The sequence below is a fragment of the Eleutherodactylus coqui genome, chromosome 4, assembly GCF_035609145.1.
Source record: "Eleutherodactylus coqui strain aEleCoq1 chromosome 4, aEleCoq1.hap1, whole genome shotgun sequence".
Classification (NCBI taxonomy): domain Eukaryota; kingdom Metazoa; phylum Chordata; class Amphibia; order Anura; family Eleutherodactylidae; genus Eleutherodactylus; species Eleutherodactylus coqui.
Genome location: NC_089840.1, coordinates 192339845 through 192351948, shown reverse-complemented (window position 1 = coordinate 192351948; position 12104 = coordinate 192339845). Strand labels below are relative to the sequence as shown.

At 39.6% G+C, this 12104-nt stretch overlaps 1 protein-coding gene across 1 annotated transcript in view; it reads right to left on the bottom strand.

Moving 5' to 3' along the window:
- CDH23 (cadherin related 23) overlaps positions 1-12104 on the bottom strand; it is a 996630-nt gene that overhangs the window by 19923 nt on the left and 964603 nt on the right. The window contains exons 62-66 of the mRNA XM_066601617.1: positions 11444-11523; positions 6870-6910; positions 5858-5918; positions 1179-1308; positions 893-1015 (exon numbers count right to left, since the gene is read on the bottom strand). Of these exons, the coding sequence (XP_066457714.1) occupies positions 893-1015; positions 1179-1308; positions 5858-5918; positions 6870-6910; positions 11444-11523 (435 nt within the window). The remainder of the gene's footprint in view (positions 1-892; positions 1016-1178; positions 1309-5857; positions 5919-6869; positions 6911-11443; positions 11524-12104) is intronic.

Below are 12104 nucleotides of genomic sequence, written 5' to 3'. Positions count from 1 at the left end.
GACCCCTGATCACATTCCAGGGGTCCGATGGTGACAGCCCTTTACATGCTGCAGTGACAGCCCTTTACATGCTGCAGTCACATAGACTGCAGCATGTAAAGGGTTAACACAGCAGAGATCGGAGGTTTTCTCTGATCTCTGCTGTAAGAGCTGGTACCTAGCTGTCCTCTGACAGCTAACAACCAGCTCTCCCTGCCACAGAGACCATCGGCTTGCTTCTGACAAGCCGATGGTCTCTATGGCAACCTGTAAACAAAGCAGGACATTGCCGACATGTCGGCAATATCTTCTGCTGGTTTTTCAAAGCCCTTGCACTGGTCTATGTGGGGTCTGTGCAGGCAGAGCACACTGTCACAGCTTGTGGCATTGTGCTCTGCAGCTCCCATAGTGATACATAGCCCGGAAATCTTCCGGGGTATATCACTATGGGCAGTGGAGCTCGTCACGGAACTTTTCCGGGCGTGCCACTCAAGGGGTTAAATGATCTAAGGGAAAATAATATAAAATGGATACAATTTAATATATTTACATCACTAATAAATTCTATCAGCTATGCTCCCCTTGAACAGCGAAGTAAAGATGAGCAGCACTCCGGGGGTTTAAATCAAAGGTTATACCTTTATTGTGCCCACAACAACGTTTCAACCCTCTTTAGAACTTGATAAAGACCCTCGAAAAGAGGGTTGAAACGTTGTTGTGGGCACAATAAAGGCATAACCTTTGATTTAAACCCCCGGAGTGCTGCTCATCTTTACTTCGCTGTTCAACATACGATCCAGGATCCAGGATCCTGACAAGCGTGCACCTCTTCGGTGATGATTTCCTTCCCTGCAAACTTAAGGTGAAGTGTGTGCTGTGATCAACTAATTATATTTATTGCAGCTATGCTCACCTTAATAGGTCCCTCACGCATGATTTGCCCCAGTTTTGCAATGTTATCATACTCTTGAATTGCTGCACGAAGGTAGCGGTCATCTTCCGGCTTGGTAGCTGTTGGTTCACGGCCAAAAGTGCCCTAAAAAAGGTGTAATTTGATCAATTACATCTGCTAAATTTGTTATAAATTTTGACCATGCTTACATAAGAGTAACATAGAATAAGATAGCAAGCCTATAAATGTATCTTGTATACAGCTGTGAGAGCTACACAGATTTACAAGATCAAAGCCTTATAATTACATGAGTTCTTGCTGGACTGTTCCAAAGATCTGTGATATCACTCAAGTTCTCGGGTAAGTCATCTTCATGCTCTGCTTGTGCTGCCAACTCCAAATTTCTACAGAAAGGATCCAACCATACAGGGTTTGCACTACAAATAAAAAATTATGTTAATTGTTAATCTTAATCAGAGAAATGATTTGGGGTTCCTCAATAGACTGGAGTATACAAGGGCTACAGAAGGTCCCTTTATCTAAAGGACTAGCATACCCATTCAGTACATGGATGACCCATTAATTTCAAGTTAAAATACGCTCAAACTTTTTGCAGAAGGTAAAGCTGATGAAAACTACAAGTTTGTAAGCTAGATAGGATAGAAAAGCAACAAACGGCGCTCAAGGAGAATACTCCCAGAAATCAACTGATTGGTAGGTGAGAAGACTAAAGGTAGAATTTTATTTAATCAAAGAGGTACGTAGGCCCATTGGGACCCCCGTTAACGCCTTGTGTTCAGAAAGGTAGGTATCCAAGTAGGTGGTTCGAAATAACGGAAACCTACAATGTTTATTCGAGGCAAAACTAATAAAAGCACAATAAAATGACGACATGAAAAATATAATATAAAATGAACATAAAATATAAATAAATAAAATGGGTATATTAAAAACTAGGGGTATTCTGCAATGTATTTTGGGGGTTGAAACTAAGCCATCTCCCTGTTTCAAGCAGTAATCATATACCGTATGTCAAAGCAACAGGTATATATAGCAGAAGCAGTATGGCCTTCATTGAAACTTTTGGCTCGCTGGAACGCACACCCATTTCCATTCGCACGGACATGGCGGACATCACTTCCATCCACTTTGGCATGTTTCATCTTATATATATATATATATATATTATGTCATACTTTTATCATTTTATTGTGCTTTTATTGGTTCTACCTCAAATAAACATGTTATGAGCATTTTATCACTTGAATTGTCAGTTCCTGTTATTTCGAACCAACTGCCTTTTTGGATATATGGGGTTGACGGAGGTCCCCATGGGCATACATAACTCTCACATGGAGTAAAAGCCCTTTTACGTGTAATGAGTGTCGGGCAAACGATGCCCAACACTCGTCCCTGTGTATCCTTGCTCTTGTGCTGTTGCACAGCAGCTAGTATCGCTGGATCACTCACAGCGCGTCTGGCAGAGAGGTGAATTGGATCAGATGGCTGCAATTGGGTGGATGTCGGCTGAAATTGACCGAATGAGGAACCTCTCTCACCCACTGAGATTTCAAACAAAATTCCATCCAAGCTGTAAAGTGTTGTGGTGCATCCCGCACATGCAGGGACGACCCCACTACACCAGGTGAGTCTGACTTGCACATTTATGTTCTTTTTTTAATCCATTTCATTGTGCATCAAGCCAGGTGGGACAAAGAATATGTTGTATTTGTTGAAATTAAATCAACACAATTTAACAGACTCCCTTTGAAAAAACCTGCATAGAGACAGATCTAGAGATGAGCGAACATACTTAAGTCTAAATTAATAAGATTTTTGAATTTGTGCACAAATCCTTCATTGCCAGTAATTACCAGGGAACAGGCTACAATCTACTCACTTGTTGGTATCACATGTCACCCAAACTCCACTTACCAAACTCCAGCTATATTTCTTCTATATCTCACTGATCTTCCTTTGAGGACATATTGTAAATTGATACTCAAATATCTCATCAACACTGTCAGGTCCTCTATCCCAGATCAGTGGAAATCTGTCTGTCTGCCTTTCCTAATAAACTGCGTTCATGTGGTTGAGAATATTTGAAGTATCTGGCTGGATCCTTAGCTTCATTCTCTGATTCACAATGTACATGTAAGGATGTTTGCCTACTTTTACTATCAATGTATCTTAGTTCAATATTGTTTGACTTGGTTGGTTTGGATTTGGTGTTTTCTATTCTGAAAACTGTTTAAAATAAAAAATTCACCAAAATCATTTTTTAAACTTTAAACCCGTAACTTAAAGCAATTAGACCTCAGCATCAAAGTACATTATTGAAGATCTTTGCTATTTTAGCAAGACCCTGAAGATCTTTGATAGATATTCTAGATTGAAAATATGATATTGAAAATTGGACTCAACCCTCTGATAGTCTAGTGGACTTGCAGTTGGTTAAAAGCTATATATCAATGATGTCGTTAATGGACTGTATTCTTAACACAGACTAGATACAAGTTGTGACCATAAGGGTTCAAGAGGGGCCTAGATGCCTTTCCAGAAGTATAGGTGGTCCAGGGATTATTCCAATAGCCAGATTGGAGTCAGGAAAAATTGGGCAAAATTGGCTTCTACCTCACAGTTTTTTTTTTTGCCTTCCTCTGTATCAACATTGGGGGGTAATAGGCTGAACTGGATGGACGTGTCTTTTTTCGGCACTACTATGTTACTATGTATATATGGGACATAGGAGAAGGCTTAACAGGTAAGTAAGGTTTATCTGTTTGATGGGGTTGATACTCCTGGTAGTGTCTTAAACATGGAAAACAATTTCACTTTACTTGATAAATGGTCAAAACAATAGAAACTGCAGGTCAGTGATTTCAAATGTACAAAAATGCACTTGGGGAGAAGGAATTCTTGGGCTGAGCATTGTATTGGCAGGTCTTTATGAATGTATAAAGTAACCACTGTGAAGGTGCTCAGATTCCACCAGTTCTAAAGAGTTTTTCAAATGTTATGTGAGCTGCTAGACTTAGGACAATGTGATCTTTGTTCAAAGCCAGCTTTGTTGTAAGGTATGCAGTAGGCCAAATTGGCTTCATAAGTCACAATGGTTCTGTAAATACCTCCTGCAAAGCTGAAAAGAATTTTCAAGCAAGCTATGTAGTTGGAGGCAACTGCACTGTTATCAATCTCAGCAGGTCTGCAACAAGGTATTGTAAATGAAGATTTCTCTGGCATAATCTAATTTCCGGCTAACGCTCATTACATGGGGACGTTACCCACAAGCAGGGAATCAAGCCCCTTCTTGTAGATCAAACAGTGAGGTCATAGGACATCAGGAACCCTCAAAACTTACTATCTGCTCAACCAAGTAAGTTAAGACACGTGTGCTTAGTGTTATCAGATTACTAAATTCATGTTCTGAAATATAACAGTCCTAGTTCCTCTCCAGGAGCTTCCTACTGGGATATATGACCAAGTAAGCATTATAGCTGAAAAAGTGTGTAACTGCATGTACTCAGCCCGCCCCTATGACATGGACACAATGAGGGTAATGTGGATGCGGCTGGGACAAGTTACAAGTGCAGCACCGAGCAAAGATCAAATATCAAACCCCGGGATACTGTACCCAGTGTAGAGGACTATCCAAGACCCAGCATGTCTCCTTGTGCCCAGAATTGAACTGATCTAATTAGTAAGGTCCAGTATTCTACTTTAATTCTGAAGAATAGAAAATCCAGCAGCAGGAAAATGCAGGCAATGGTGGCTGCAAGTATTTTTTGGGAAGCACATAGGACTGTGTCAGGGTGTGATTTATGGTCCATCTTGCAATAAATGCAGGATTATAGGTGTGAAAGTAAGTCAAGGCCATGCAGTCATGCCCACATTACATGCTGTGAAAGCTTGGTTCATGACATTGTGTTATCCAGGAATTCAGAAGAGAAAGATTTGGGGGTTCTGATTTCTGACATCTTCAAAATGAATCAACTGGAAAGCAAGTAGGATGCTCAGCTGCATAAACAGAGGTGTAACCAGTAGAAAGAGTGAGATTGTGATCCCGCTGTGCAGAGCTCTGGTAAATCTGCATCTGAAATACTGTGTTCAGTTCTGGAGACCTCACTTAGAAAAAGACATTGATAAACTAGAACAAGTGCAAAGACGGCCTTCAAAAATGGTGAAAGGTCTCAAAGAGAGAGAGACTTATCAGGAATGACCTAAATAATGTAATTTGTATAGCCTGAAGGAAAGAAGGCAAGGGGGCATGATCAAAACCTTTTAATATGTTAAAGGTATAAATGCAGGTCTCAGGGAAAGAACGATCAAAGTCTACTTTTTTGCATTTTTTAACAGGACCTGCCATTTTGAAAATTAATGCTGTAGAATGCATTGGTGAAAACACCTAAAATGATCAAAGTCCATTACAGGGTTATGTAAAGAAAAAACAGTTGCTGGAGGAATGAAGAGTAGTAAACAAGGAGATAAGTACTGGGTGTATCCTAAGAGGATACAGACTGCAATGTACAGAATATGGTAAAGTAGTACAGAAGCCACAGGATACTGTATACAGAAACAAAGAATATTAGTGAAAAAATCCAAATACCTACAATGTTTCTTGGTTTGAAATATATTTGTAATGGCATTACTCATGTGCAGCAAAGTGAATGACTGCTGTATGTTGTTAACTATTTATTAATCTGATTTTACTCCACTAGAACCATAGAACTCCAGGGTCATTGGGTCCAACTGCCTGCTCAATACAGGACCACCACAGATGTCTGTTCAGCTTCTGTTTGAAGCCTTCCAGTGAAGAAGAACTCACCACCTCCCGTGGCAACCTGTTCCACTCATTGATCACCCTCACTGTCTAATATCTAATCTGCGTCTCCTCCCTTTCAGTTTCATCCCATTGCTTCTAGTTTTTCCTTGTGCAAATGAGTCTTAAAAGTTAGTCGGTAAAGATGCCATTTCTTTTTAACTCACCCTTCAAAAGAGTATTTATTTGTATTGGGCATATCCAAGATATCCATAAAACCTCTGTTTCCTGAGAGAGAAAAAAAAACAAAAATCCTCACTGATTAAGACTCTCAATTTTCGTTCCAATGTAAATTAAGTATTATGTATATTTTAATTTGACACATTACAATAATATTGCTTATAAAGTTGTTAATACATAGAAAAAGTTCTGATGCACGGGCCTACATTGCTGGAGATTGCATGTACTCAGGAGTAGGCTCGCCAATTAAGAGCAGCTTCACACGACCATGTTTCAGGAGAATAGAACCCATTGATTTCTCACGAGCGTGTTTTGCGCACAAATTTCATGCACCGGGAAAAAAGTAGGACCTGCTCTATTTTCCAGCATTTTGCACAGCAAAGGCCCCCATGGAATGTGGAAGTGCGCAAATACGCCAGTGGATACATGAAACACTGCGCAAAACCTCACGGAAAAGAACACATCTGGAGTTTGCTAGGCTAAACAGCCTTTTAATCCGGGGAAAGGGTGTGTCATGTGCCCATGTGAACTGGCCCTGTGTGAGCAAAAATTACAGTACTATGTGCAGACATGTGCGCAAATGTACCTCATCTAACCTTGTGGCAAGCATTTTTCCTATGCTCGTGTGGAGCCGCCCTAAGAGTATGGTTTCGTGGGGCAAACGTTTATAGGTTTCTTTTCCTGATAGGACGAGAGGCAGATCCCACGGGGCGCACTGGTCAGTACTGCATGGATGTCATTTATATAGGGTTCTATCTCCATGCGATATATCTGTCTAAAAACTAGTGTTTTTGAGCCCAAGGAGGTGAAATGTCATTGTATGCTCAGCCAGGTGACAAGCTAACATCTGTAATAGTGTAGAATATATTGGCTACTGTTGCACTATAAGAGCAGCATGCTGACTGCAGCCAGGCAGAACTTACATTTGACTCAATTAGGAAAGTATGTTCGTTCCGGAAAAAGCAGCAATACTCTACTAACAGCATAAGAGGAACTTACCCGTTGACCCTGCTACTATTGCTTTCAGCTTCCTTTTATGTCTGCACAAAATTGTAAAAAAGATAAAAGTAGAGATTAGTTCCCCTATATATACAGTAAATAGCATTTTCTCACCAAATAGAGCCAGACTTTACTGTTCCTGAATTCCTTGCCCCATATAGTCACATATAGACCCAAGCCGTCCAAACCAAGAGGGATTTCTTTTTTCATGTCAGACTCGTTTTAACAATTTTTTTATTGATAATCATTTAGTCTAAAAGCACCTTTAACCCTTTCCAATTCAGTGTTGGACCTCGTCCGGCATTGAGACTTCCCTGCATTGCTCCGCTGTTGGATGACGTCCGAAACATGTTTCTAACACTATGCAGAAGAGAGCTGCAATGTCGGCTCTCTCCTCTGCATACTGTAATACATATATGGAAGAATACTATGATGTCGGACATTTCTCCTGTATACCGTAGTATACATATATATAGATATTTATTTTTCCATCATTTCTGGACCCTGGTCCTTATAGGCACAAGCTTAGTTTTTTAAACTAAGTGGTTCCACTTTTAGTGAGATATCCACTAGGTCAGTAGTGGGCAGTATGCTGAAATATCATCGCATATCCAAATTTGTTTTGAACATCCAAAATATACAAGTACAGTGTCATAGGCGACTCAAACTACTCCACACCTTCACTGAAATAAGCTCCATTTTCTGCGTAATTGTTCCTCAGAACCACTGGTTCCGGGCCTCGTTTTCATCTTCCTAAACCACCTCCTGATAAATGTTTGATAAAAGAGGCAATCCATGACCTCCGAAACGCGTTGCACCTTAAGTATAACCTGTGTAGCTGCACAGCTGTTATCTCTTCCTATAGACATCTATATCCCTTCCTTTGTACATCTATATATATAAAATTGAATGTATGTCTGTGTGCGTGCGTGCGTGCGTGCGTGTCTGTCTGTTTGTCTTTTATGCGCTACTACACCATTCATCCGATCCCCATGAAACTTTGGGAAGTTGTTGAGTACACTCCTGGGAAGATTATAGGCATAGTACAACTATCCTACGATAAATGGCGCGCGTGCGAGCGTCGTCGACAGTTACGCCCCCCCACGTAGATCGTTCGATTTCCATCACTGCCACTAATTCTCTCACTTCCCAATGTCGTAGAAACATGAAATGTGGCACGAGCATTGATTATGTCAAAATAGGAAAAGCTAATGGGTCCCAACTCGATTATTCAATTCTATGCGCCAAAGAATTAGCGTCCAAATTTTACGTACGGAAACTAATTTTCTCGCTTCCCAATGTCATAGAAACTCGAAATTTGGCACGAGCATTGATTATGTCATAAATAGGAAAAGCTAATGGGTCCCAACTCGATTATTCAATTCTATGCGCCAAAGAATTAGCGTCCAAATTTTACGTACGGAATGTAATTTTCTCACATAGAAACTTGAAATTTGGCACGAGCATTGAATATCTCACAAATTGGAAACCCTAATGGGTCCCAACTCGATTATTCAATTCTATGCGCCAAAGAATTAGCGTCCAAATTTTACGTACGGAAACTAATTTTCTCGCTTCCCAATGTCATAGAAACTCGAAATTTGGCACGAGCATTGATTATGTCATAAATAGGAAAAGCTAATGGGTCCCAACTCGATTATTCAATTCTATGCGCCAAAGAATTAGCGTCCAAATTTTACGTACGGAATGTAATTTTCTCACATAGAAACTTGAAATTTGGCACGAGCATTGAATATGTCACAAATTGGAAACACTAATGGGTCCCAACTCGATTATTCAATTCTATGCGCCAAAGAATTAGCGTCCAAATTTTACGGACGGAAACTAATTTTCTCGCTTCCCAATGTCATAGAAACTCGAAATTTGGCACGAGCATTGATTATATCATAAATAGGAAAAGCTAATGGGTCCCAACCCGATTATTCAATTCTATGCGCAAAAGAATTAGCGTCCAAATTTTACGTACGGAATCGAATTCTCTCGCTTCCCAATGTAATAGAAACTTGACATTTGACACGAGCATTGATTATGTCACACATAGGAAAAGTTAATGGGTCCCAACTTGATTATTCAATTTTAAGCACAAAACAATTGGCGTCCGAATTTTACGTACGGAATCGAATTTTCTCGCTTCCCGATGTAATAGAAACTTGAAATTTGGCATGAGCATTGATTATGTCATAAATAGGAAAAGTTAATGGGAAGTTGTTGAGTACATTCCTGGGAAGATTACTGGCATAATACATCTATCCTACAATAAGTGGCGCGCGTGCGTGCGTCGTCGACAGTTATGCCCCCCCAGACAAAGATCGTTTGATTTCCATCTGAAGCACAAAAGCAAAAGGCATTATGAGCAACGGGATGAGTGTTCAACTACAAAATGATGCATCCGCCGAACGTATCACAAGACAATTCCTGGATATTGAGAATGCTGAGGTAAAATAAAAGCTGCGCTGTGATTGGTTGCTATATATTATACCGCTGAGGTAAAATGAATGCTGCGCTGTGATTCGTTGCTATTTTTTATATTGCTGAGGCAGAATAAAAGTTGCGCTGTGATTGGTTGTTATTTCTCTTACTGCTGACGTAACATGAAAGCTGCGCTGTGATTGGTTGTTATATATTATACCGCTGACGTAACATGAAAGCTGCACTGTGATTGGTTGTTATATTTTATACTGCTGAGGTAACATATAAGCTGTCCTGTGATTGGGTGTTATATATTATAAAGCTGAGGTAACATGAAAGCTGCGCTGTGATTGGTTGTTATATATTATATCACTGAGGTAACCTAAAAAAGCTGCGCTGTGATTGGTTGTTATCTAGATATATAAAAACGAATGTATGTCTGACTGTCTTCGCAGCAACGCGCGACGGGTAAGCTAGTCTATATATATAATGGTAAAAGCCCTCACTCACTAACTGACTGATTGACTCGCCACTAATTCTCTAACTTCCCGATGGCGTACAAACATGAAATTTGGGATGATCATTCTTTAGGTCCTAAGTAGGAAAAGTAAAGGGGTCACAACTTGATTATTCAATGCCAAGTACAAAAGTATTGGCACCCCCATGTAATGTAACTTCCTGCTGTCTGATAAAAATTTAATTTGGTATGACTATTCTTTAGATCCTAAATAGGAAAAGTAAAGGGGTCACAACTCTATTACTCAATGCTAAGTGCAAAAGTATTGGCGCTCCTGTGTAATGTACCAAATCTAATTCTCTAATTTCTCAATGTGGTACAAACATGAAATATGGCACGAGCCTTCTTTAAGTTCTAAATAGGAAAAGTAAAGGGGTCACAACTTGATTATTTAATGCCAAGTGTAAAAGTATTGGCACCCCTATGTAATGTAACTTCCTGCTGTCTGATAAACATGAAATTTGGCACGACTATCCTTTCGGTCCTAAATAGGAAAAGTAAAGGGGTCACAACTCGATTATTCACTGCTAAGCGCAACAGTAAGTGCACCCCTATGTAACGTAACTTCTCGGTGTCATAAAAGCGTGAAATTTGGCGTGAGCATTCTTTAGGTTCTAAATAAGCAGAGTGGGAGGGGTAGCATATTCTGCAGAGGGACATTGGTATATGCAGCCTGAGGAGAATCTAACGCTCCTCTATGTGTATACATATTTTATTCCTCGGTTACTCTAAAGTAACCATGACTTCATAAAATTTTCTGTGCAAACTCGTCAACACCTGTATCAAATTAACTTGGGTGGGGCCGGGTATATCAGCTAGTTTATATATATTTTACAGATTAAAGTACCCAGAAGTCATTCACACATTTGCGATTTTCTACCAAGTAAACCTGGATATGGCGGAAACCCACTGAACTTTACGGCCTCCTCTCTTGAGTAAGGAATTTCTCTCGAAATTTGGATTATTTTTAAACTGCATGCACATCAAGAACGCATGAATTTTCCCTTATATCCTATTATATAGCCTTAATCAACTGACTACCCTGTGCATTGGTAGTGTGTTAGACCATTGATGTATCTGCTCTATGATTGGCCTGCACTGCTCATGTGATCAGTATTGGCCTATAAGAGAGCAGCCTGAAGCGCTTTGAACTAGTGATGCACAATGTGTATTAGCTAGTTAGTAAACTGTGGCAGCTGTCTTGGAAGACCAAAAATGGGACACGGAAACTGGTAGATCCGAGGGACAACAGCACAGAGAAAAGATTGCAGATAATGTAACGCCTCCTTACCTGGACAGAATATTGTCCGGTGACTGGAGGGTCGCTTTAATTTAGGTTCTGATACACATCAATCAGCCTATAACATTACAACTACTATTCTAATATAGTGTAGTTTCACCTTGTGTAACCAACATATATCTGACTCATTGAAGCATGACTCTCCAACAACATGAATCAATGAAAACACAAGATCACTTTGAGGTTCTTTAAAGATGTAAACTTTAAACTACTTAATGAACTTTTTTATTAGCTAATAAAAAACTTTGTTGGTTGAACTGCTAGAAAACCTTATCAGATGCCTGTAATAAGTACAGTAGTAGAATCCTAGTTCTGTGATTTACTTACACAGTTCGATAGTACCAGTTCATAAAGATAAACAACATGGCAGCCAGAAACAGGAGGATAGCCAATATAATAATTGCCATCTGCAAATACAAAAAAATGTATAGCAGGTGCTTTGTCAGTTTATGTCTTTCTGCTATAAGTCATACAGATTTCAGTGGATCAATTATTAAAATAACAGAAGAATAATATTAAAAATATCTACAATGCTATCTCCATATTTTAAATAGTATGTTTGGGTGATAGTGAAGTATGAAAATGGTGACAGGACTAAAGAACGTTGCCACTATTTGCAAAATCTTGGACACGTTGCAGGCTATCTTGGTCGCCAGAAGGAGTTCTGATATATGCATTATATATATATATATATATATATATATATATATATATATATATATATAATATATACATATACACACACACAGAACTCCATATGGTGACCAAAGTAGCATGCAAGGTGTCCAAGATTTTGCAAATGGTGGCAACGTTTTTAAGTCTTGTTGCCATTTGTATTGTAGCTTTAAAGGATTTGCTGTACCCAAGTGTCATATCCCGCCTCCTCATGCAAAACACTGCTTGAGTGCCTGACCCCAGCCCCTAATACGCATACTGGCAGAATGTCAGAATCTGCACCATTACCTCAGTGCTCACTGCCTGTATTTCT